The 24,841-nt window shown below is 36.5% G+C and overlaps 1 protein-coding gene across 1 annotated transcript; it reads left to right on the top strand.

The window, feature by feature from the left end:
• The first annotated feature begins 2,824 nt into the window (after positions 1-2,824).
• Positions 2,825-19,594, top strand: LOC115698155 (protein NAP1). Its single transcript, XM_030625336.2, has 24 exons — positions 2,825-3,005; positions 3,586-4,011; positions 4,113-4,187; positions 4,641-4,721; positions 5,509-5,589; positions 5,717-5,799; positions 6,353-6,437; positions 6,847-6,972; positions 7,063-7,170; positions 7,756-7,800; positions 7,889-8,031; positions 8,949-9,081; positions 9,187-9,297; positions 9,630-9,708; positions 9,861-10,054; positions 10,207-10,352; positions 10,910-10,991; positions 11,127-11,237; positions 15,128-15,253; positions 15,336-15,475; positions 15,781-15,877; positions 17,007-17,998; positions 18,332-18,544; positions 18,716-19,594. Exons 2-24 carry the CDS (start codon positions 3,610-3,612, stop codon positions 19,212-19,214), a joined length of 4,152 nt encoding a protein of 1,383 aa, XP_030481196.1. The 5' UTR covers positions 2,825-3,005; positions 3,586-3,609; the 3' UTR covers positions 19,215-19,594.
• The last annotated feature ends 5,247 nt before the right edge of the window (positions 19,595-24,841 follow it).

A 24,841-nucleotide genomic window follows, 5' to 3' on the forward strand; every position in this document is an offset into this window, starting at 1 on the left:
TGGCTCCAGTTTCTTGAACCATTCTTCTGCGGACCCGCTTAAAGTAAGCGGGAAGCATAAACACTTGGCGTCATTACTGACTGTCATGACTGTCATGACTCAGTTGAACCGTGACAAGTGATCGCTAGGGTCAGAGTTCCCGGTATAAGCTGCCATTTTGAGCATCTTAAAATTTTTGGGGAGCTCCGCTTCCAAGATGTGCTTGGCACAAGGCTCCCAGTCTTCACAGTCAGAGTCAGAGTCATCACCTTTTTGTCTCCGGGAGACTCGAGCAATGTCCTTTCGGAGTATGGCAAGTTCAGCCATGATTCCTTCGTTTAGTGTTCCCGTGGATACCGCGGGCACGTGTTTCTTTTGGTCTAAGTGATCCCGGAGGTCACCGTGTTTCCCGTTAATCTGTTGTCTCAGATTGATGGGAGGGCATTTTTGGCCCTTTCTTCCTCTCCCTCCGGGTTCCTGGTGCACAGAAACGCTCTTTCCGTCCTCTCGATCCTGAGGGCGAAGACTCCCTTTTTGGAGTTTGCCCCTCTGCGGACCTTTCCCTTTCGGGAAATCTGAGCGGACCTTTCGCGGATCCTGCACCTTTTTCTTTTTCCCGGGAGTGGAGGTAGGGTTTTTCTGCTGGTTCCCTTCAGAGGGATACCTTATAGGGCTAGGTTCCCTAGATTTCTACTTTTGGGCACTTGGCGAGGATTCTCCTGGTGTCTCTCCAAGTCCAGCAGGGATGGCTTTATGATGCACGTGGATTCCTGCTGCCTCCATGGCTTTTTGCATGGCCAGTATCACCTCTTGCATCTTTTTATTTTGTTCTTTTTGGGCTGCGATTTCAGCTTCGTGATCAGCAGCCTTTTGTCTCAAGAGTACTATCTCTGTATAGCTGCCTTCGTCGTAGGCGTCGTACTCATCGAAGTTTCTTTCGTATTCGTCGTCGTGGGTTCCTTCTCCGTCCTCAGAGCCCACGTTTGCTCTTGAGGCCACATCCTCATCGTCTGGGTCTTGAGCGTCTTGAGGAGGACGGGGTTGACGTGTGTTACGAGTCTCCACCATTGTTGTTTTGTAATATTACTGCTTACTTGCAGACGCTTCCTTCAGCTCTCAATGAAAGTACCAAAATATTGACCGAGGTTTTCGGCAACCAATATAATAATATTTAGGAAAGTTGTAAGAAGTTGATGCACGAGATTTTTATGTGGTTGGGGCATTAATGAGCCTTAGTCCACGAGTCTGTATATTTATGAGAGTATTTATTACAGAGAATGTTCTTGGTGGTTTTTCTCTCTAGTTCTTATGGAACCCAGAATTCTCGACCCCTGCCTTAATGAGTTTGGGGGGTATTTATAGTGTTTTTGTGGGGTGATCCCCAGAATTGAGGTACATGTCTTTCTATAATATTCAGTAAAGGCACACATTCCCAATGAATACATCATAGGAAATGCATGGTCTAATCCCTAGGCTTTTTAGGAGTTTAATGGATGTAATCCATTATCCTTTCTTGACTGATGTGATTTCTCATAAAGTAGCCGTCACTAGGCTCATTAATCATAGCGTAGTAGCTGCAGAAGGGGGGTTACATCGTCAGACTTTAATACTTATGGTAGTTTCAATACGCCTTCTCCCATGCGGCATTAAGATTTGATACCTCCCGAAGGTGCTTCGTTGTAGCCTTGTTCTCCGGGAGTATATGAAGCCTTCATGCCTACTCCGGGAGGCATGTTGAATGCTGATCCTTTTGATTAAGGAGACTTAGTCGAATTATCTCAAAGTCTTGCTTCTTCAGCCCACGTGTCACAGTCCGGTTGGTCCACGTATTTTGGACAAAATCAGGGGCAACACTCAGAAATAATATCGATAACCCTCTTCGGTATAACTTTCCATATAGGAGCAAATATCACAGAGCTTGGTATTATACCTTCTAAGCGACTGCTCTATCATTCGGAAGCTCTCCAGAGCTCAAAAACTTGTAGATGGGGCCTATTCAGGAAGTTGAATGATCAATGATGCTTACTCCCAGTGATTCTGTGCTTGGAATGGCTAGGTGAGCTATGGGAACTAGTCTGTACTTTTCCATGTCTAGATCTATTGCTAATTTCGCCAACATATTCGCGAAAGTATTTTGGTCCCGAAGAACTTGCTTAATAAAGTATCTTTTAAAACTTTGAACTCGAGATTTTGATACGTAACTAGTCACTTTCTCACCTTTTATTTGGTATTCTCCGTACATTTAATTTACTACTAGTTGAGAGTCACTATAAAGTTCGATGTTCTGGGCTCCGACTTCTTTGGCTAATTGTAGCCCTGCAATCATCACTTCATGCTCTGTGTCACATGTACATTATTGTCAACATCGACATCCCAATATGACATTTAAGTGCTAAATTTAGATGGAAAAGGGTTTTGAGATTTTACTACTAAAATTAAAATTTTGAGAGTTCATTGCTAAAAAAGTTGAACTATTGGGAATTTTACCACAATTGACTTTTTTTTTTTTTAGCGATTTACCTTTTCTGTTTAATTTCACTACATCCGTGGAAGCAAATGACGGGACTTCAGCTCGCCCAGCGCTTGGGCCCCCTTGGTTAACATTACAAAGAGCAAAATACATCGCAAAGGCCTTTGACAATGGACAGTAATAGTATAGTATAGTATTTACCCGTGATTTGACTGTAGCTGTAATAAAATAAACCTAAAAAGAAAAAAGAAAAAAGAAAAAAAAAAGGGGGTCCCAACTGGCCTAATTATTTATTTATTTATTTTTTTTTTATAACTAATTCTCATTACTTTTAATATGATAAAATATATTAATAATTTTTCAATTCTCTTTGATATGTGAGATTTCATTTCATTTCAGCTCTCCCACTACACCACCAACTCCTCTATCAAGGATCGAAATCGAATGCCTCCCTCCCTACTCCTCCTACCAATGCCCAAGACTCAGATCTGACCTTCATCTTCTCTGTTACTCACAAGCTGCTCTCTTTCTCAAGTTCCACTTCTATCAATTCTCTGTACCTTTTCTTCCTTCGTTTCTCTCTTTACTTCTCCCACTCTTTTCGTTATTGTTTCATTTGGTTGCCGAGAAAATGTGGCTCATGGAAATTAGATTATTTTCTTTTTTTATATTAGAAATTGCGTCGTTTTCGGGTCTGAAAGTGAAACTGTACCACTGAGGTTGCTATTTTTGCCTCCGATGTTTTTTCCATTTTTTTTTACTTTTCTTACTAAATTTTCTAGTAATTTAGTTTTCTGAGGTCTTTCCTACATTAGCGGCCGAATAGCTAACAAATGAAATAAAAAAAATTCCGAGTTTATTTTCTAGTAGTAAATGCTCAGCTTGAGAATTGGTCTTTGTTGTTTAGAGTATTTAGTTTGAAGGTTTTTTTTTTTTTTTTTTTTTTTTTTTTTATGTATCTGCAAATAAGGAAATTTCATACGCTTGTTTTGGTATTCTGTATATGTTAGTGAGACTACTTTAAATAAACGATTCAAACATATGCAAATGTCTAAATTATTGATCACAGTGGATTTTAGCTCATGTTGGATTTTTTTTTTTTTTTGAAGCAACTCATGTTGGAACTTTAAATGCAGAGGCTTGTAGAGATTATTTAAGCAATGGCTAAATCAAGAACACAATATTCAAGTCAAGATTCATCATTGTCGCCTACTTCTGTAAGATCGAGGGAATGGGAGGGTCCAGCAAGATGGACTGAATATTTGGGTCCAGAAATGACACCCAAGAGCTCTAGGAGTACCAGTCATGATGCCCAGGTCCAGAGCTCCGTTGGGTCACATAAGGGTTTGAATATGCAATGGGTAGTTCAACTTACAGAAGTTGCTAAAGGTCTTATGGCCAAAATGTATAGGCTAAATCAAATACTGGACTACCCAGATCCCGTTGGCCATGTGTTTTCAGAAGCATTTTGGAAAGCAGGCGTGTTCCCAAACCATCCAAGACTTTGTGTATTGCTCTCAAAGAAGTTCCCTGAACATTTTAGCAAATTACAACTTGAACGTGTAAGAATTGTTTATTTTTCATTTGAATGCTGGATATTTTGTGTGGCAGCACGTGAAGTGGGTTTTTGAACTTTATTAACTAGTGAGGATACTGGTTCCAGGTTGACAAGTTTGCTTTGGATGCTTTACATGATAGTGCAGAACATCATTTGCAGAGTTTGGAACCATGGATTCAGGTACTACATCGGTTGTATACTTCCTTTTCTTATTTTATGTTTTACACTAGATATCAATTTGTCACTGTTTAACTAAGCTCGGACCGAATTCTGTGTGATCTTTATGTTTATGAAGTTTTAGTCATAGTGTTTAAGATGATTTGGACAAAATTATAAAAGAGAGGATTGCCAATTGTTTTACCCTCTCTTTTTCTCCCTCTCAATGGTTTTAATGTTATGTTTATTGGTTTGGAAATGTTATTGAATTGTTACAACTTACAAATGGCTGTGATTAATCCAGGAGTTGTATTCCTTTCAAGGATTCAAGTGTGAACTTTGCTATTGGACTATGAAAATCCATTAGACTTCACTTCCTACTATTATGTTGAAATTTTTTATTCAGCTTATTTTTATAAAATTTGACATCAAATTAACTATGATTAATATATGTATATATACCTTTTAATGAATCAGCTTCTTCTTGACCTGATGGCTTTTCGAGAACAAGCTTTGAGGCTTATATTGGATTTGAGCAGTACTGTTATTACTTTGCTGGTGAGTCTCAATTTCTCTTCTTTTGCTAGTTTGATGTTATAATTAAAATGTTGAAACTTGAATCAGGTAGTAATTCTTTTACAGACTCAAGTCTGAAACGTTTTATGCTCAAGAGAGTTACCTCTATACATGGAAATCATGAGTTTGAAAAATAGTGATGCACATCGTTGCAAAGGTGGAGAGTTTGTTAAAGGCAAATTGAAGAACCTTAACAATAACAAATGGAAATATGATAAAAGTTTACACTGAAGCAAATAAAAAAAACTTATTGATTAACACTTTAGTTGCTGCTACTATATATTGCATTTTGTGTAATAGAAATAGATGTATCTTTGAGTTTGTAGCTTTGCTAAAGTGCTAAGTAACCAGATCAAGTTGATTGTCAAGGCTAGAGTTAAGGGTTGTTTATTTTCTCATCTCAGCAAAAGAGAAGCTGATGTTTTGTCTTTAATTAACATTTTAGTGTCTGCTGTTCTTGGCAGCTTGCTTTGTAGTTTGGTGGTTGTGGTTGAATAAAATTGTTTCTCTGCTTCCAAAAAAAAAAAAAAAAACTTATTAATTTGTTCATTTAGATTTAACTTGTAGATGGAAATCAATATCTATATGTTGCCTTTCCGGGGCCTTTTGATTATTGTGTTCCATAAAGATAGGTTAATGGACATATGCAATACGAATATTAGAAGGAATGATAAATCATTGCCTTGTTTTTGGTTGTGAATTATTGGGAAAATTAACTAATTGTAGATTATACATGATACCTCTAATAACTTGGCACAGTATTTTGCAGCCCCATCAAAATGCACTTATACTGCACGCGTTTATGGATCTCTTTTGTTCATTCGTTCGTGTTAATCTTTTCTCAGAGAAGGTAACTGAAATTAAAATTTTGTTTACTCTCTCTCTCCCCTTTAATATTATATATAGAATGTATGTGCATGCTGTTGAAATTATTTCAGGATGTGCTTTCACCTTACCTGACAATATGTTTATGATAGTTGCCGAGGAAAATGATGCTACAAATGTACAACCTTCTGCATGCCATGTCAAGAGAAGATCGAGATTGTGATTTTTATCATCGGTAGGCCCAGTTTTGCTTTTATGTTTACAATAATTATTATTTACAATTGCCCGATGGTCTGCTGTCAATAATTATTATTTACAGTAGAGCTTGTGTTAATTTAATTTTTTTTAAAGAGAAAGGGAGTAGAGCTTTTGTTAATCTACTGTATGAAATATATGCACTAATGACAATTATGTATAATTATTTTAAGCTTTTTTTGTCATATGAAAGCTCAATGATCTTTTTCTACTAGAAGATAAACCTTATTTCTTATACTTGCAATGAAGAGCACATGTTTTCACAAATTGACACAACTATGCATTGATGCTCTTAATATGATGGGTGATGGCATGTTTCTTTTTATTTTATTATTATATTTATATGTACAATAATGTTTCTGACACAATAATGTCGAAGGTCTTTGTCATTGCAACAATATAGTTTAGATGCGGTGGTGTTTCATGAGCTGCTTTACTAGCATTTGCATTATGTCAATAGTTTGCTCTGGTATCTTATCCCCACTTGAATCACGAGACCTTAATTCTCTCTCTCTCTCTCATTTTTTTTGCAGGTTGGTTCAATTTATAGACTCTTATGATCCACCATTAAAAGGGTTGCAAGAAGACTTAAATTTTGTGAGCCCGCGTATTGGAGAGGTTTGTCCCATTCTTTACATATGGTTTAAATCAGGATTAAGTTTTTATAATATTATAGATAATATTACCAATATTACCTGCTATGCAAAAATGTTGGTGAAATTTTTCTTTGATATGCATAAAAAGCTATTATAAACTCAAAACACTTTAGGCCACTTACAGTTATCTCTAGTGGTTGGGTCTTGGGTCTGGGTGTGAGTGATCTGCTTCAAGTTTCATAAATGTGTTCTATAAAAGTGAAGAAAAAAAAGTCAAAAAGCTTCTCTCTCTCTCTCTCTCTCTCTCTCTCTCTCTCTCTCTCTTGTCCGAGAAAAATCTACACGCTTGTAGAAACATTATCTACACGATTTAGTAATTTCAGCAACTATTACAATTCGAAATTTATAATTTGTATTTGAGCTTTTTTCAGGTCCTAGAGGCAGTAGGTCCTATTATCTTTTTATCAACAGATACAAGAAAACTTAGAAATGAAGGCTTTTTAAGCCCGTATCATCCTCGATATCCAGATATTCTTACAAATTCTGCTCATCCAATGGTACTTCATCTGCATTATTTAGCCGTATTATTTTCTTTTTTTTTCTTAAGTGATAGCTAACTGCAATTTCATGCTTTTTGCTCCTTGCAGAGAGCTCAGGATCTAGCAAATGTTACTTCTTATCGAGAATGGGTGTTATTTGGGTATCTTGTTTGTCCAGATGAGCTGCTTCGTGTTACTAGCATCGATATTGCTATGGTAAACCTTAATAGATTAAATTGCTTGATTGTAAAATTGAATTCGGTAATTAGTTGATAATCTTCTGGTTCATTTTACAAAATTGTATTATTTTATCGTCCACAATCATGAGCATAGCTACTGCAATTTGAGATCATTAAAATGCATACTGTGATTTCAGTCAGTGGGTTTTTTTATTATTGTTCTTTGTTTTTAGCCATCTTATACACGTAGATAAGGAAAGCCAAATCCCAGTGGATTTTTCTTTTTATTCAAATCATCTTCCATATGGAATAACTATTTTGTCAATATGCATGTGTGATTTGTAATACAGGGCTGTTTTATTTCGAAAAAAAAAATACAATAGTGATTTGTAAAACTTGTCGGTGTGCCAATGGTATGCATCCATGCTCAAGGGTAGAACTTTTGCATGAATGTAATCACCATGCTATCAAGTATCTTTATTGCAAATTATTTTTGGTTGTAAGAGGTGAAATAGAATGATCCTGTTGAAGAGTATAACATTAAAAACATTTATTAATTTATTCAATGGAATATTGTATTGCTTGTTTTTCTCACCTCTTTCATTTTTATTGATTATTTCAGGTGGTACTAAAAGAAAATCTAGTTCTAACATTATTTAGGGATGAGGTGAGATTTGCTATTTATATTTGCTGAATGAAACATTTTGTTATCAAAATGAAGAAGTTGACTGTTTTGTTGACTTTAAAATATGCAGTATATACTTTTGCATGAGGAATATCAGCTCTATGTTCTACCCAGAATTTTGGAATCAAAGAGGATGGCGAAATCCGGACGAACCAAGCAAAAAGAAGCAGATTTGGAATATAGCGTTGCAAAGCAGGTTGAAAGAATGATTAGGTCTGACCCTTTATTTCTTCTTAAAACACTTGTGTCTAACATCAATTATAATTGGAATATTTGCAAAAGAGGGAGTAGGAACTAGAAGAAGCTGACTGTTCTCGTGATGTAATTCATGTCACACAATTTCATCTTCTCTGCTTTGCTGTTGCCCAATTTTGTTTTTGGGTTCTTCCATACAGTGTGTGTTCTTCTTCGTTTTCTTTTTGAGTTTTGAGAGGGACTTTGGACTTACATAAAATTAAAACATAACATTTTGATAGGTTATACAAAATTTTGACTTCGTTTATATGTATATATATGTAGGAAATTTTTGGGTAGAGGAGGTATCACTTTTGCTACTATTGGAGCATTTAATATTTTTGATATTTAAAGAAATTATAATCTTTTTATTTAACTGCGAACATGATGGTTATAGTATTAGTATGCATCTTGCTTCTTTTTGAAATTTATGAATGATCTACTAGGTCGTAGCGAGAATATGATTCAAACTATCACTTATGCAACTAGCTATTTTAGAACATAATCGTGAATTATTCAGAATTTTTCGAAAACTGACGATACGTTTGTTATAACTACAATATATGTCATTATAAAAAAATTGTGATATAATTTCTCTAGGTACCGGAAATAGGAACACCCTAAGAAGTTCCCTATATATATACGTACATATCTTATGTTCCATACGCAGTGATCACCCACAATTTTAATACATAACATTACTAGAGTTTTTGCTAAGTTGTCTTGTATGATTTATTCAGAACTTTCAAACGTCATAAACAAAATATAGTTTTGTTGTGTAATTGAACTATTAATATAGATAGTTGGGAAACATCATTGATATGCCTTCTGTGAAATAACATTTCATTGTGACACCTATCACAATAATCAAGTAATTAATTAGGTGTTGAATGCAGTGAAGTGCATGAACAAGCGCTACTTTCATGTGATGGCATTCATCGTGAAAGGAGAATTTTACTGAAGCAAGAGATTGGGAGAATGGTGCTTTTCTTCACTGATCAGCCTAGTTTATTGGCTCCTAATATACAGGTAAACCGATCAAGCTTCTCTTGTCTATTTTAAGTTAAAATTTTAAAATCCAAGGTTAGTTGAAAAAATTCTCAAGATATATCATTTATGTAAAATATCGTACAGATGGTGTTCTCTGCCTTGGCTTTTGCTCAGTATGAGGTTATCTGGTTTTTCCAACATGTGGGAATTGCGTCATCAAAATCTAAAACTGGTCGAATGACACCAGTTGAGATCGTAAGTATGCTTTTATACCTTAAGTTCTTAGTTTCTGTGTTCTAGGAATATATATATATATATATATATATATTGGTTGTCTGTCTGGTTGCTTGTTTTGATGGTTTATTGTTGGGTGTAAGTATTTCGTACTTCCATTCCTCTTGTATTATTTTTAATAATAATAGGCTCTGGTGTTTTGATTTAAGAAAAAAAATAGCTACCGTTCCCATAATGGCCAGATCTGTCAATCAGCTTTCTCAGAATTTTCTTAACGCTTTTTTGGTTTGTTTTGATTTTCTTGAATTTACTCAATCTGAGCCTGACAAACACTGCTATGGTAATGGTTGCAGGAATTAAGTGATCCAACTATTGGGTTTTTATTAGATGGAATGGACCGGCTATGCTGTTTAGTGCGCAAATATATTGCAGGTTTGTTTTTTGCGGATGTTACTTTTACTGACTACTCATGCTATCTTGAATGTATTTCCTGCATAAAAGATTCTTTGGGTCATTTTGTTTTGTTTTGTTTTGCCTTGCCTTTTTTTTTTTTAAAATAAAATTGTTTTCCTAATTATATGCAGCAATTCGAGGTTATGCATTATCATATCTTTCTTCATGTGCGGGTAGAATTCGGTTTTTGCTCGGTACTCCAGGAATGGTGGCTCTTGATTTGGATGCAAGCTTGAAAGGACTATTTCAGAGGATCGTTCATCACCTTGAAAATATTCCAAAATTACAGGGTGAACATATATCTGCAATCACATGTGACTTATCTGTAAGAAATCTGTGCTCACTAAATTCTATTTTTGTGAATACAACTTTCTTGTTTTGTCCCCCCAAAAAAAAAAAACTAGCTTTCTTCTAGCTTTAGCATTTCTCACCATTCCAGTTCACAAGATGCACAAATAATGCTTCTTTATTGAATAGGATTTCCGAAAAGACTGGTTATCAATATTGATGATAGTCACATCCTCGCGGTCATCAATTAACATAAGACATTTGGAGAAAGCTACAGTCTCCACAGGGAAGGAAGGATTATTGTCGGAGGGAAATTCTGCATACAATTGGTCTAGGTACTATTTGCTCTTAAGTATAAAAATGTAATATACACAGATATACCTAAAGAGGGGTAGCTCAAATGATCAGGCATGTGGTTTGTTCCCACAAGGTCAGAGGTTGAGTCCCTCTGAGTCCCTACATATCAATTGCTATAGTGTTTTGGTCCCCAAATATTGTAGGAGTAGGTGGGGATCCTAGTTTCAAAAAAAAAGAAAAAAACTTAATAAATACAGGTATTCATTTTCATATACACACTCAGTCACATAAATATTTATCTAGTAATTTCATGCAAACTATAACAAACCCTAAATTATGTTAGCACCATCAAAACCCAATCTTATAGTTTCTCATCTTATGTCATCACAAACCCAATCTAATATTTGACTTTGTTGCGAGACTCTTTGTCTTATGTCATCATAAACCCAATCTTATGCCATCATATGTATTGATGCTAGTGCTCTTTGTTTTTAATGTGTTTTGTGAATGTTATTTAAATGTTTGGCCTCCAAATTGCATATCCTATAGATGAGTGAGGACTAATAATAGCATTAATGTGAAACTTTCAATGCAGATGTGTTGATGAATTAGAGTCTCAATTATCAAGGCATGGCAGTCTTAAAAAGTTGTACTTCTACCATCAGCACCTAACAGCAGTGAGTTTGAGCTCTTTGTATATGAAGTCATTTTCTTCATTCTTTATGATTATGAAGGCCAATTCTTTAAACTAAAATCTGAATTGTTATGATGTTTTCAAAACACTTTTTTGACTTAAATTTAATTGTTGACAGGTCTTTAGGAACACTATGTTTGGTGCGGAAGGACGTCCTCAGCATTGCTGTGCTTGGCTTGGTGTTGCTAGTAGTTTTCCAGAGTGTGCTTCCCCCATTGTTCCAGAAGAGGTGATACATGGAATATTAACTCTTTGCCTTTCTGTCCATCTACATCCCAAAGTAGTAGAAGAAATTTACACCTCATATTTAAGTATTGTCTCTTTAAATTGCATCTATTAACATCATAATTGAAATGGAATCCAATTATACATTTACATACGCAGTAATATTTTTCTTTAAGCCACTAGAAGAGAAAGGAAATTTTAAAATCTTACTTAAAAGATAGATAGATGCATTATGATACGATCCTAGCAATACTCAAATAGAAAATTATAGTAGAATAGAGAACAATTAAGAAATTCTACTGTGTTTTGAATCTGAAAAGGAATTACAAGCTTGAACAAGTTAACTGTAGAAATAATTAGTATTTGTTGCATTAGTTAGTGGTTCATAGTTGAGATGTAATTTTGTACTCAACCTATTTAAAGGCTTTTCCAATAATGATAAAAACAACATTCAAGAGTATTTCTACATGGTATCAGAGCTTTAGAAGCTCAAAGATTGGGAAAAAATCTCAATTTTTTCAGCTCCTCTTACCAAAAAAAATAAAATAAAAAAAATTAGGGTTTGAAACTCTTGAGGTTCAATTTTAGAAAATCACTTTGAAGTGGTCTTCTATTCTCACCATTGGCACAGGGAGATTGCTCAGTTTCCGATCAACAAAACCCTGGCCCTTGACCTCCATATCATCGGTGAATACTGTTCACGTGTGGTACTTTTCGTTCTCACCCTTATAAGGCATCTCGTCCTTTCACTCTCATTCATAGTGACATGTGGGGGCCATCCTGTGTTAAAAATATCTCTAATACTCGCTGGTTTATATCATTTATAGATGATCATACTCGTTTAACTTGGGTATTTCTTCCGAAAGATAAATCTAATGCTGCTGCCACTTTCAAAAAGTTTCATTCCATGATAAAAAATCAATTTCAAGCTAATCTCCAAGTTTTGCTCACTGATAATGGTACAAAATATTTTAATTCAATCGTAGGTGATTATCTTATCTCTATTGGCATTGTCCACCAACGTTCATGTGTTAGTACACTCTCCAACAAAATGAGATTACTGAAAGAAAAAATCTGGATTTGTTAGAAGTTGCTAAGGCTCTCATGTTTACTTCCACTGTTCCTAAGACTTTTTGGGGAGAAGCTATTTTGACAGCAACGTATTCAATCAATAGAATGCCATCTCGTGTCTTACAATATCAAACTCCAATTTTTTCTCTTCTTAAGATTTATCCTCATACTCACCTACTCTCCGATATTCCATTGAAAACATTTGGTTGTACTGCCTATGTTCATGTTTTAGGACCTAATCATACCAAACTTGATCCTCGTTCTCAAAAGTGTATTTTCCTTGGTATTCTTCCACAAAAAAAAGGCTACAAATGTTACAACCCTTTGACTCGTCGCCTTATTGTCTCTTCAGATGTCACATTTAATGAAGAGCAACCTTTTTATCCCAACACTTTGTTTAAGGGAAGGCATGTTAGTGATACTCATTGTTGGGATTCTTGTTTACCAATGATAGGTCCTGAATTCAGTCCACCCATGGAGTTGAAAGGGTAATTTTATTTCTGCGGAGGGTTTGGAATTGGACAAGAGCAATTCAGGCCAATATAACTACACACATCAATGGCCTTACACGTTGATTTTGGCTCAAAATGAACAAAGGTTTCTTTCTAGAATCCATATCAAGCTCGGATGGAACTCTGTAAATAGCAGAAAGAGTGAGACTTTCAAGATAGTCGAGGAGGAATCATTACCTCTAGTCAGAAAGAAGAACCTGACTTAGAATTCTTTGATGGCATCCTCAAGTTTGTTAGGCCAAAAAAACGACAAGAATTTAGAAGTGCAATTATTAAATTCTGAGAAGATTTTGATCCAAGAAGAAGAGACTATTCAAAGGCAGTGATGCAAGAATCTGAACAATCGCTAGCGAGCTTCAAACTCATTGTTGCTCAGCTTTCACCTTTGCTTTACCTACACATAAAATCATATCTGCGAGTCGACAAGCTCAGTAAGAAAAGCATAAAATATATAAACATATCATTGACCTGCAGCTAGGCGCCTATACACCTATATACAAGTCTTAACAGATGAATCAAGAACGTTCTTAATTGAAGTACGTTCTCTATATCATATGCACTAAGTATTTTTCTAATACTAGTGTTGGTAGGGTTTGCTCGTACTCCGAGTACAACTGATTGTTATGCTACATACACTTCGTACCTCGATTGTACTAGTGTTAGTAGTTATAATTCATATTATTTAGCATGTATACTATATGCACATGTCAGACTCAACATACTATAAGTTTTTGGTATTGCCAAGCCTAATTTCGCTGCTACAAAAGGTGGAACATGTCAGAGTGCTGAATATTTCGGATGATAGCCGACTGTGGAAACTGGATCCGTATGGGGTTTTTTCTTGTAAGTCAGCCTTTTATTGGTTTACATCAATCCTGAATGGTGGTGGATTGTATTGGGCAAGGACTTTATGGAAAAGCTATGTTCCATCGAAAGTTAAAGTATTTGGTGGGCTTGTGTCTTTAGATAAAGTGAACGCACATGATAAGATGCAGAAAAGGAAACCTTACCTATACTTCTCCCCTGGTTGGTGCGTTTGCTGCAAAGACAACGGGGAAGACATTGGGCATCTGTTCTTGGATTGTAGCTTTACTCGACGATTATGGGTAAGGTTGATAAAGGAATTTCAGCTGACATGGGTTATGCCAAGATTCGTACCAAAAATGATAGTCAGCAAATTAATTGGCAGCAAACGTAAAACAAAGCTATGGAGAACAACGACATTAGCAATAATTTGGGTTGTGGTTTGAAAGGAATGATAGAATTTTTGAAGGGGTTGGAAGTTCAGTAGAGGATGTGTGGGAGAAAGTTAAGTTCTGGACAGCTACTTTACTTGGGTTTTTAAAACTAAACTTTTTGAGGATTTGTCCTTTTTAGATTTATGTAGAGAATGGAATTCACTATCGTAGGGGAAGTACCTCCTCTGCTTAGCTTATTTTACTTCAGCACCACCGTGTGCTAACTGTTCTAGGCGATCTTTTGTAACCAAGGCTTCCCTCCGCCATAAGTGAGGATTCTTAATACATAACGGGGAGGGTCCTGTCTAAGACAAGAGAACCCTTTCACTTTTCAAAAAAAAAAAAGAAGAAAGAGATTCCTGCCTAACCCTGCAATATTTGGGGACCAAGAAACTCTAGCAATTGCTATGTAGGCAGTAGGTACCCAGGAGGGAGTCGAACCTCAGACCTTGTGGGAGCAAACCCCATAACTAAAACACAATTAATACAGAAAGTTTCCCCAATATACAAAGATCTAGGAAAGAAAAGTCCCTCAAAGTCTTTTGTTTTATTAATCCAAGTTGCTATCTAGAATTTTACCTTCTCCCATAAATCCTCTATTGAAGTCTCTTTGCCCGCAAATATTCTGCCATTTTTCTCAAGCGAGACCCCCCAAAAAACTGGCTAGTATATGCTCACTAGGTTAGTTTTGAGGCTTGCAATGTATCAATGTATCACCTTGGTAGTCATTGTTGGACATTTTTTATTTATTTATTTATTTATTTATTTTTTTTGTGTGGGGGGGGGGGGAACAAAATTGGTCTACTCAACTAATCCTAAACATTGTTGAACATTCTATAATCAACTTAAGCTTTTAAGATTAGTAGGACCTTGACAGTACTTCCTGAGTGACCCATTACTTTGACACCATTAAAACTTTGACATTTTCTTGCTGATGGCTTTATGAAATCTTTGTGTCAAAGTTCCACATCATACTTGATTAAATTTTTATTTAAATTGCTGAACATATTTTGACTCACATTACTGGACAATGGGAAAGGGAATGACTGCTACTTTACTCCTTTACTGTACAGGTAACTAAGATTGGACGGGATGCAGTCCTTTATGTTGAATCTCTCATTGAATCTATAATGGGAGGACTCGAGGGCTTAATAAATATCCTTGATTCTGAAGGTGGATTTGGAGCACTAGAGATCCAGGTGATAATTTGCATTTCATATTTGTAACTAGTAAAGCAAGAAATAGTTGATGAAGTCTATATTTAAGGTTTTTGTATTTCAGCTTCTTCCAGAGCAAGCAGCTTCTTATATGAATTATGCATCAAGGCTTTCAATGGGTTCAACTAAATCTCCAAGAGGAGCAGGTGGCTTTCCTTTACCTGGCCATGAAAGTCATCCTGAAAGTAATAGTTCTATTAAAATGTAAGTCATTGATCTTCCTATAACTTATGTTCTATAGTAACACTGGTTTGGTGTGTTGTTGTTGGGGGGGGGGGGGGGGTGTCTGTTTCAGCTTTATAAGCACTTTGAATGATTATATGTTAATGGACCTTTGTTACTGCTGTTTTCCTCCGCCATAAGTGAGGATCCTCAATAAATGAGCTGTAAAAGCAGTCCAAACTGGTGATACATCAATGTAAATTATTAGTTTTTTCACAAGTGGGTCATTCTATCTTTTTCATCTATGATTCCGGGTTATTTTTTTTGCTTAACATCTATGATTTCAGGTTAGAAGCTGCAATGCAGAGGCTTACCAATTTATGCTCGATTTTGAATGATATGGAGCCCATTTGTGTTTTGAATCATGTCTTTGTCTTGAGAGAGGTTAATCTTACTTCTATTAGTATCTTTTTCTTTTTCTAAATTTCTCTACCTGAATAATTGAAAAACTGTGCAGTCATGTTATTGTGACTAGGGTATAATTACATTTTTTCTGTATAATTTTTCTTTTCACCATCCTCTTATTCTTGTTTTTATCAAAGGAATCAAAACAAATTGTCTTTGTCATAGGAAGTTTGTTTGTTATGGAATGTCTCTCTTTCACGCTAGATTTGAGTTTAATCAAGCAATAATTTACAAAGACATTGATAATACAATTGCCTTTCTATTTCATGATAAGCTGTGTGTTATTCTTGCCTTACCTGCTGAAAAGACATTTCATTATTTGATAGGATTGGATTGGATTTTTAGCTGGCTCTTAGGACGGGTGTTAGAGGTTTTATTGGAGAGGACAGGTGCAAGCTTATAGGATAGTTTGTTAGTATGGGACTATAGGCAATGGAGACAGCTGGATATATAACCAGTGTAAGGGCTGAGTGGAAGGTAGGAATTGTGCGAGTAGAACTAGAGATTAGCTCTGTGGAGGTTCCACGTCCCTTGAAATACCTGTGTAATCTCTTTCTTTGCATTTTGTTCCACAGCCAGTAATAGAAACCTTAATTTGTTTCTCTGTTTTGGGTTGTAACTGGTTGGGTGCATAACTATGTACCGTCATAGATAATCAAAGGTTTGACTGTGAGCGCTCTGCCATGATCCAACTTATTAGACAGAATTGGCTTAATTTAATAATACAGCACCAAGCAGTAGGAATTTGGAGGTTTGATAAGAGACAGACCATGGATGGGTCTTTCCTTATGTGCTTGTACTTTCCCCAAGTAATAATACAAGTAGTTCTGTTCTTTTTTTTCCTATTGGAAAGAAGAAAAAAGCAGATAAGAAACAAACCATGGGGTCATGTGAAACTGTAAAGGGTACCATATGTTCAATGGTTAGTTCTGGCACCTCCAGTAAATTTTGAATCATCTCCTAAATTTTCTGCAAGTTTCTAATTGCAGTTTCACCTTCAATTCAAATAAAATGTTCAACTTATTCCAACATTTTTCCTTGCCAATTTTAAAGTTATCCTTCCTTAAATTGTAATTTTGCAATAAAATTCCTCTATAATTATATGCAGTACATGAGAGAATGCATCATTGGGAACTTCAGGAGGAGAATGCTTGCAGTCCTGAAAACTGATAATGATCTGCAACGACCCTCTGTTTTGGAGTCACTGATACGCAGACATATCAGCATCATCCACCTAGCAGAACAGCACATCAGCATGGATCTAACTCAGGGTATTCGAGAAGTTTTTCTCACAGAGGCGTTCTCTGGACCAGTTTCTTCTCTGCATTTGTTTGAAAAAGCAGAAGAGCATCATACAGGATCAGCTACAGAAGTTGTTTGTAATTGGTACATAGAAAACATAATTAAAGATATATCAGGTGCTGGAATTCTTTTTGCTCCCATACACAAATGCTTCAAGAGTTCAAGACCTGTTGGTGGATACTTTGCTGACTCAGTAACTGATCTCAGAGAGTTAAAAGCCATGGTTCGTATATTTGGTGGTTATGGAGTTGACAGGCTAGACAGAATGTTGAAAGAACACACAGCAGCTCTTTTAAATTGCATTGACACTTCTTTGCGATCAAACCGTGAAATGTTAGAGGCGGTTGCTGGCAGCCTGGATTCTGGTGACAGAATAGAAAGAGAAGCATCTATGAAGCAGATTGTTGATATGGATACAGTAATTGGATTCTGCGTCCAGGCTGGGCTAGCCCTAGCTTTTGATAGAGTATTATCTGAAGCTGCAGGAGCTGTGCTTGAAGAAGGTGCACCCTTGATACACTCATTACTAGCTGGAATAGTTAAGCATATACCTGAAGAAATACCTGAGAAAAATGAAATCAGAAGAATGAAAGGGGTGGCAAACAATGTTGGTATAGTTAGTGATCATGATTCTCAATGGGTGAGATTAATCTTGGAAGAGGTTGGGGGTGCAAATGATGGTTCATGGAGCTTGTTACCATATTTATTTGCTAGCTTCATGACATCTAGTATCTGGAACACAACCGCTTTTAATGTCGATACTGGGGGCTTCAACAACAATATTTATTGCTTGGCAAGGTGGAATTTTGTTTTATTATTATTTCTTTTTTTTCTTTTTCATTATTACTGGAATGGAAACATTTAAGTGATTCATGATGAACTTCAATAATGCCTGCTAAGTTTTTCACTTTTCAGAACTAGAATTTATACTTCAAATATCTCATTTTGGGTTTCTTAAATAAGAGAACATTCTCTCCTCTACCAATTAGTCTCATTTGATAAAATACCTCAATTGTGATTTCTTGGCACTCTCATCAACAAGTAATTAGAAGCCAAACTGGATTATTTGATGCATGTGTTCAGTTATTGTTTTCGCACTAACCATTACATTTTTCATCAAATATTGCACAGGTGCATCAGTGCTGTCATTGCCGGAAGTGAGTTTGTTAGATTGGAACGTGAACATCAGCAGAGACAGTCTTTCTCAAATGGGCATGTAGGTGAGACAGTGGATTCCGAAGTACAAAGCCGCTTGTCAGCAGAGACAAACATAAAGTCCACTATGCAGCTCTTCATCAAATTCTCCGCAAGTGTCATACTAGATTCTTGGAGTGAACCTAATAGGTATGTGATGAGGGATCCAATCTATGTAACACACCTGTGGATTTCGATATGAAATATTCATGTTTAACTATCAGAACATACAAATTATGAGATTTCATTTTCTCTGCAACTGCTTTATTATTCTTCACGACTGCACACAGAATATATAACCATTTCAGCTTTTCTGCACAGATCTCATCTTATTGCCCAGCTTATTTTCCTAGACCAACTTTGTGAGATTTCTCCTTATCTACCAAGAAGCTCTCTGGAGCCCCATGTTCCGTACGCCATTCTCCGTTCAATATACAGTCAGTACAACTCCAACTCTCCTTCCACACCACAAGCATTATTACTCGGTGCTTCACCCCGGAATTCACCTGCTCTATCACTATCGCATGGGTCTCCTGTAGTACGGCAGCCACGTGGTGACTTAACTCCTCAATATGGGGGTAATGATTCTGGGTTTTTCAGAGGATCGTCATCACATGGTCCTGATCAGCTCGGAGATACTGACAATGGAAGCATACGGGGTGTTGAAAATAAACACCGGAATGTTCGCCGCTCTGGGCCCTTGGATTACAGCTCAAGCCGAAAGACAAAGTTTGTGGAAGGCTCAGCGTCTGGTAGCAGTGGTCCAAGTCCATTGCCAAGGTTTGCAGTGTCAAGATCTGGACCTTTAGCGTACAAGTAGAAATATAACCAAGATCTGAAATGAGAAATTATGAGGGTGAATTAGGTATTTGTGGACGATAAATATATCATAAAGCATGTATATTCAAACAAAGTTTTGGCAACATGTGTACGTAGAACCACTTGGCCTCCTCCCCGTAGCAGGTTATGTATATTATTTCCATTTCCAGTTATATTTTTTATTTCTCTGGTCCTTTTCCCTTAAACATAGGCAGGTGTATATTCTACCTATGATGTACAAGCTATAGACAATGTGTGTAACATCAATCACTCTATATATATATAAGCAGCTTCGTAACCAAAGAGGGGGGGGGGGGGAGTGTATTATTGAAACCCTAAATTTTAATTTGATAAAAGGAAAAAATTACTTTTGCTGAGAAATTTGTATCGATTAGTATTTTGTACAAGACTATATTTGTTGAGAAATTTATACTTACCAATATTTTTGCCAAAAAATTACAATTATAAGGGTTTTATTATTATTATTATTATTATTATTATTATTATTATTATTATTATTATTTGTGGTATTTTTAGACATAAGTCTAATATTCAGGACATGTGGCACTTTCGGATTGGACAGCTTCAAATGTTAGTTTTGTTAGTTGGTTTAGGAGGGAAAGTTCTCTTCATGTACTACAACTATATAAACTCTAAACCAAGACAATTCTAAGTGAGATGAGATAGAGGCACAAGATCATAGAGTGAGAGAATTGAGACTGAGTGATTGAGAGGATTAGGAGCTAGACTCCTTCTGTAATTGATCCTTTCTGTTGTGATCAAATCACTTGTAATCATTCCTGATTAATCAATAAAGAAGTATGCTGATTGTTTCCCGAGGATGTAGGCATAGATTACATTGATCTATGTTCGAACCTCGTAAAAGAAAGGTGCCATTTTATCTGTTCATAGTTTCCTATTGTTGATTGCTTACTGTTCATAATTAGTTCGAATTCATTGCTGGTTTTGGACTGCAATTTCATTTTCTGGTTTATGTTAATTTGTTCTTTGTTGTGTGTTCTTGAATGAGGTGAATTGTGGATTCACCACAAATGGTATCAGAGCTTGGTGAAGGGAAGAATTGACATTCAAGAACCGGTTCAAGACTCAAAGAACACAACCTGAAAATGTCATCAGCAAGATTCGAAGTTGATAAGTTCACAGGGACAAACGACTTCAGCTTATGGAGAATCAAGATGAAAGCTTTACTTGTTCATCAGGGAATTTCAGAAGCTATCGAACCTACTCAACTTGAAGAACTAACAGATGTAAAGATCAAAAGAGACAAAGAATCAAAAGCTCACAGTGCCATTTTACTAAGTCTTGGAGATGAAGTCCTGAGAGAAGTATCAGATGAAACTACTGCCTCTGGTTTGTGGATTAAACTTGCTTCCATCTACTTGAAGAAATCCCTAGCCAACAAATTGTACCTAAAGAAAAAGCTCTATGCAATGAGAATGGATGAAAGCAAAGAATTAAGATGTCACCTTGATGAATTCAATAGAATAGTTCTTGATTTGAACAACATAGGTGTTAAGATCGAGGAAGAGGATCAAGCAATTATTTTGCTGAGTTCTCTACCTAAAACCTATGAGCATTTTGTAGACACCATTCTTTATGGAAAAGATACATTGACAATGTCAGAGGTAAAGGCTGCACTCAACTCAAAGGAAATTCAAAAGAAAACTGATGACAGGGGAGATTCGAATAGTGATAGTCTGTACATTGGAAGAGGAAGACCTGACAAGAGAGAATTCAAGAATAAGTTTAGAAGCAGCAGTCAATCCAAGAACAAATCCAAATTCAAGATTGGGAAATTCTGTTACTATTGCAAGAAAGAAGGACACTTTCGAGATGAATGTAGGGCATTAAAAGCAAAGAATTCCAGAGGTAAAAGTAAAGAGAGAGGTGAAACTAATGTTGCAGAAGATGGATACGAATCAGCAGATGTACTGGTAGTGTCTAGCAAGGAATCGGGCGAGAGAATGGATATTAGATTACGGGTGCTCATTTCACATGACACCTCACGAAATACGTGCAGAATTCAAGGAAATACAAGGTGGAAATGTACTTCTAGGAAACAACAAAGCCTGTCAGATCAAAGGAATTGGATCTGTGTTGTTTACCATGCATGATGGCATCAAGAGGACAGTCAGAAATGTCAGGTATGTCCCTGAACTTAAGAGAAACTTACTGTCTATTGGAGAATTAGCTGCTAGTGGATGTTCTATTAAGATTGATGAGTCTTTAAGAGTAATAAAAGGCTCACTTGTGGTCATGAAAGGTGATATCAGAAATGGTATATATGTTCTTAATGGAAAGGCAGTGTTGGGAACGACAAATCTTTCTTTGTAAATGACAAGATCTTGGGGACAAAACTAGAATGTGGCATTTGAGATTAGGGCATGTGAGTGAAAGAGGTCTAATTGAACTAGACAAACAGGGTCTGTTAAGGGATAAGTTGAATGGGAAATAGGAGTTCTGTGAAGATTGTGTATTAGGAAAGAGTTGCAGGGTAAAGTTCCCTACTGGCATACACATCACCAAGGAACCACTCAACTATGTGCATTCAGATCTGTGGGGGCCATCAAGAACACAATCCCTTGGAGGTGCCAATTACTTCATGAGCATCATTGATGATTTCAGTAGGAAGGTTTGGGTTTTCATGTTGAGAAACAAGAGTCAAGCTTTGGAAACTTTCAGCAATTGGAGAAAGCTCATGGAAAACCAAACAGGTAGAAAACTAAAGGTTTTGAGGACAGACAATGGACTGGAATACTGCTCAGATGAATTCAAGGATTATTGTGCCAAGACTGGAATCAAGAGACACAAATCAGTGATCAAGACACCTCAACAGAATGGCTTGGCTGAGAGAATGAACAGAACCATTCTAGAGAGAGTTAGGTGTATGCTGAAGGGTCCAGGATTGCAGAAACATTTTTAGGGTGAGGCAGTGAAGACTGCATGCTTTTTAATCAACAGGTGTCCCTCTGTTGCATTAAATTTCAAAACACCTCAAGAGATGTGGACTGGAAACAAACCAAATTATGATCACTTAAAGGTTTTTGGTTGTCTTGCCTATGCTCATGTTAGACAAGACAAACTTGAACCTAGGGCCTTGAAATGCTTATTCCTAGGCTATCCAGATGGTGTGAAAGGATACAAGCTCTGGTGTTTGGAAGATGGTTATAAGAAGTGCATTATCAGTAGAGATGTAGTGTTCAAGGAGAATGAAATGGCTATGAGACCTGGACAGAATTCAATTTTGAATAGAAGGGTACAAGTTCAGGTGGATCAAGATGAACCAAGTCAAAACTGTGATACACCAGAAGCACCACTGACAGAAACTGGAGAAGCTCGAGCTGAATCTGAGGATGACAATGAAAATCAAGAAAATCTAAGTGATTACCAACTTGCAAGGGACAGAGAAAGAAGGCAAGCAAAAGCCCCAGATAGATTTGGTTATGCAGATTACTCTGCTTCAGAATGTACTGCTTTTGCTTTTGCTGCTGCAGAAGAGATTGAAAACTCTGAACGTCTGAGTTATACTGAAGCTATTCAGGGTAAGGATAGAGAAAAATGGTTAATGGCTGTAAATGAAGAGATGAACTCTTTGATCAAGAACAAGACATGGATAGTGGTGAAAAGACCTAAAGGACAGAGAATCATAGGCTGCAAGTGGATTTTCAAGGAAAAAGAAAGTTACAATGGAACTGGCAAGGTCAGAAACAAGGCAAGACTTGTAGCAAAGGGATTTAGTCAAAAAGAAGGTATAGATTACAATGATATCTTCTCCCCTGTTGTCAAACAAACATCAATAAGAATCATGATGGCTCTGGCTGCTAAATTCGATTATGAGGTGGATCAGATGGATGTCAAGACTGCATTTTTGCATGGTATGCTAGATGAAGAAATTTACATGGCCATTCCAGAAGGGTTAGAAGTTGAAAACTCAGAAGACAAAGTGTGTCTACTCAAGAAATCCCTATACGGCCTCAAGCAAGCTCCAAGGCAATGGAACTTAAGATTTGATGAGTTCATGATTCGAATTGGCTCTAATAAAAGCAAGTACGATCCCTGTGTTTACTACAATGATCAGGTTTATCTACTTCTCTATGTAGATGATATCTTGATCATAGGTAAACTAAGGAGTGAAGTTGACAAAATCAAGTTGAAACTGAGTAGTGAATTCGATATGAAAGATCTAGGGAGGGCAAACAAGATACTGGGAATTGACATTATCAGAAAGAGACCAGAATATATCATGCTATCTCAGAAGAGTTATCTTCAAAAGGTTCTAGACAAGTTCAGCATGGACAAGTCTAAATAGGTAACATCTCCCATTGCTCCTCATTTCAAACTTACACAAGCTCAATCACCTAAAACTGAAGTAGACAAAAGATTCATGGATAACATACCATATGCATCATGTGTTGGGAGTCTTATGTACTCTATGGTATGCACAAGACCAGATTTGGCCTATGCAATGAGTGTTGTAAGTAGGTTCATTGCCAACCACAGTGCGGAACAACGGGGCGACGATCAAATGGACTCTCAGATATGTCAAGGGAACCTTGGACATTGGTTTAAAATTTCACAAAGACAACATTTCTCCCTGTGATGTCACTGGCTATGTCGATTCAGACTATGCAGGAAGCATAGACACCAGAAGAAGCCTCACTGGTTATTGTTTTACAGTTCTAGGTGGATGTGTTTGTTGGAAATCTAATCTACAAAAGGTGGTTGCACTATCTACAACTGAAGCTGAGTATATGGCAGCCACAGAAGCAATAAAGGAAGCAGTTTGGTTGAAAGGATTTGCACAAGAAATGAAGATTAATGCCACTGATATCACTGTCTACTGTGATAATCAGAGTGCTCTTCATTTGATGAAGAATCCAATGTTCCATGAAAGAAGTAAACACATTGACATTAGACTCCACTACATCAGAGAAATTATTGCAAGTGGTGAAGTGCAAGTGAAGAAAGTTAAGACAGATGACAACCCTGCAGATGTGATGACCAAGTGTGTGACATTAGCAAAGTTTAGACATTGTCTAAACTTGCTCAACATCACAACACTGCAGTGACTGACCTCCTCGGAGGTACCAGGAAACATTGAGCATGCATACTTTCAGACTTATGACTAAAAAGGTGGATAATTGTGGTATTTTTAGACATAAGTCTAATATTCAGGACATGTGGCACTCTCGGATTGGACAGTTTCAAATGTTAGTTTTGTTAGTTGTTTTAGGGGGGAAAGTTCTCTTCATGTACTACAACTATATAAACTCTAAACCAAGACAATTCTAAGTGAGATGAGATAGAGACACAAGATCATAGAGTGAGAGAGAATTGAGACTGAGTGATTGAGAGGATTAGGAGCTAGACTCCTTCTGTAATTGATCCTTTCTGTTGTGATCAAATCACTTGTAATCATTCCTGATTAATCAATAAAGAAGTATGCTGATTGTTTCCCGAGGATGTAGGCATAGATTACATTGATCTATGTTCGAACCTCGTAAAAGAAAGGTGCCATTTTATCTGTTCATAGTTTCCTATTGTTGATTGCTTACTGTTCATAATTAGTTCGAATTCATTGCTGGTTTTGGACTGCAATTTCATTTT

Source organism: Cannabis sativa, chromosome 7 (assembly GCF_029168945.1).
Source record: "Cannabis sativa cultivar Pink pepper isolate KNU-18-1 chromosome 7, ASM2916894v1, whole genome shotgun sequence".
NCBI lineage: Eukaryota > Viridiplantae > Streptophyta > Magnoliopsida > Rosales > Cannabaceae > Cannabis > Cannabis sativa.

Bases quoted from the DNA above. Each gene is read 5' to 3' on its own strand.
- LOC115698155 (XM_030625336.2), top strand. From the start codon at position 3,610: ATGGCTAAATCAAGAACACAATATTCAAGTCAAGATTCATCATTGTCG. The intron at 6,438-6,846 runs GTTTGTCCCATT...AGCTTTTTTCAG, and splicing joins TGAGCCCGCGTATTGGAGAG to GTCCTAGAGGCAGTAGGTCC. The intron at 8,032-8,948 runs GTCTGACCCTTT...TGTTGAATGCAG, and splicing joins CAGGTTGAAAGAATGATTAG to TGAAGTGCATGAACAAGCGC.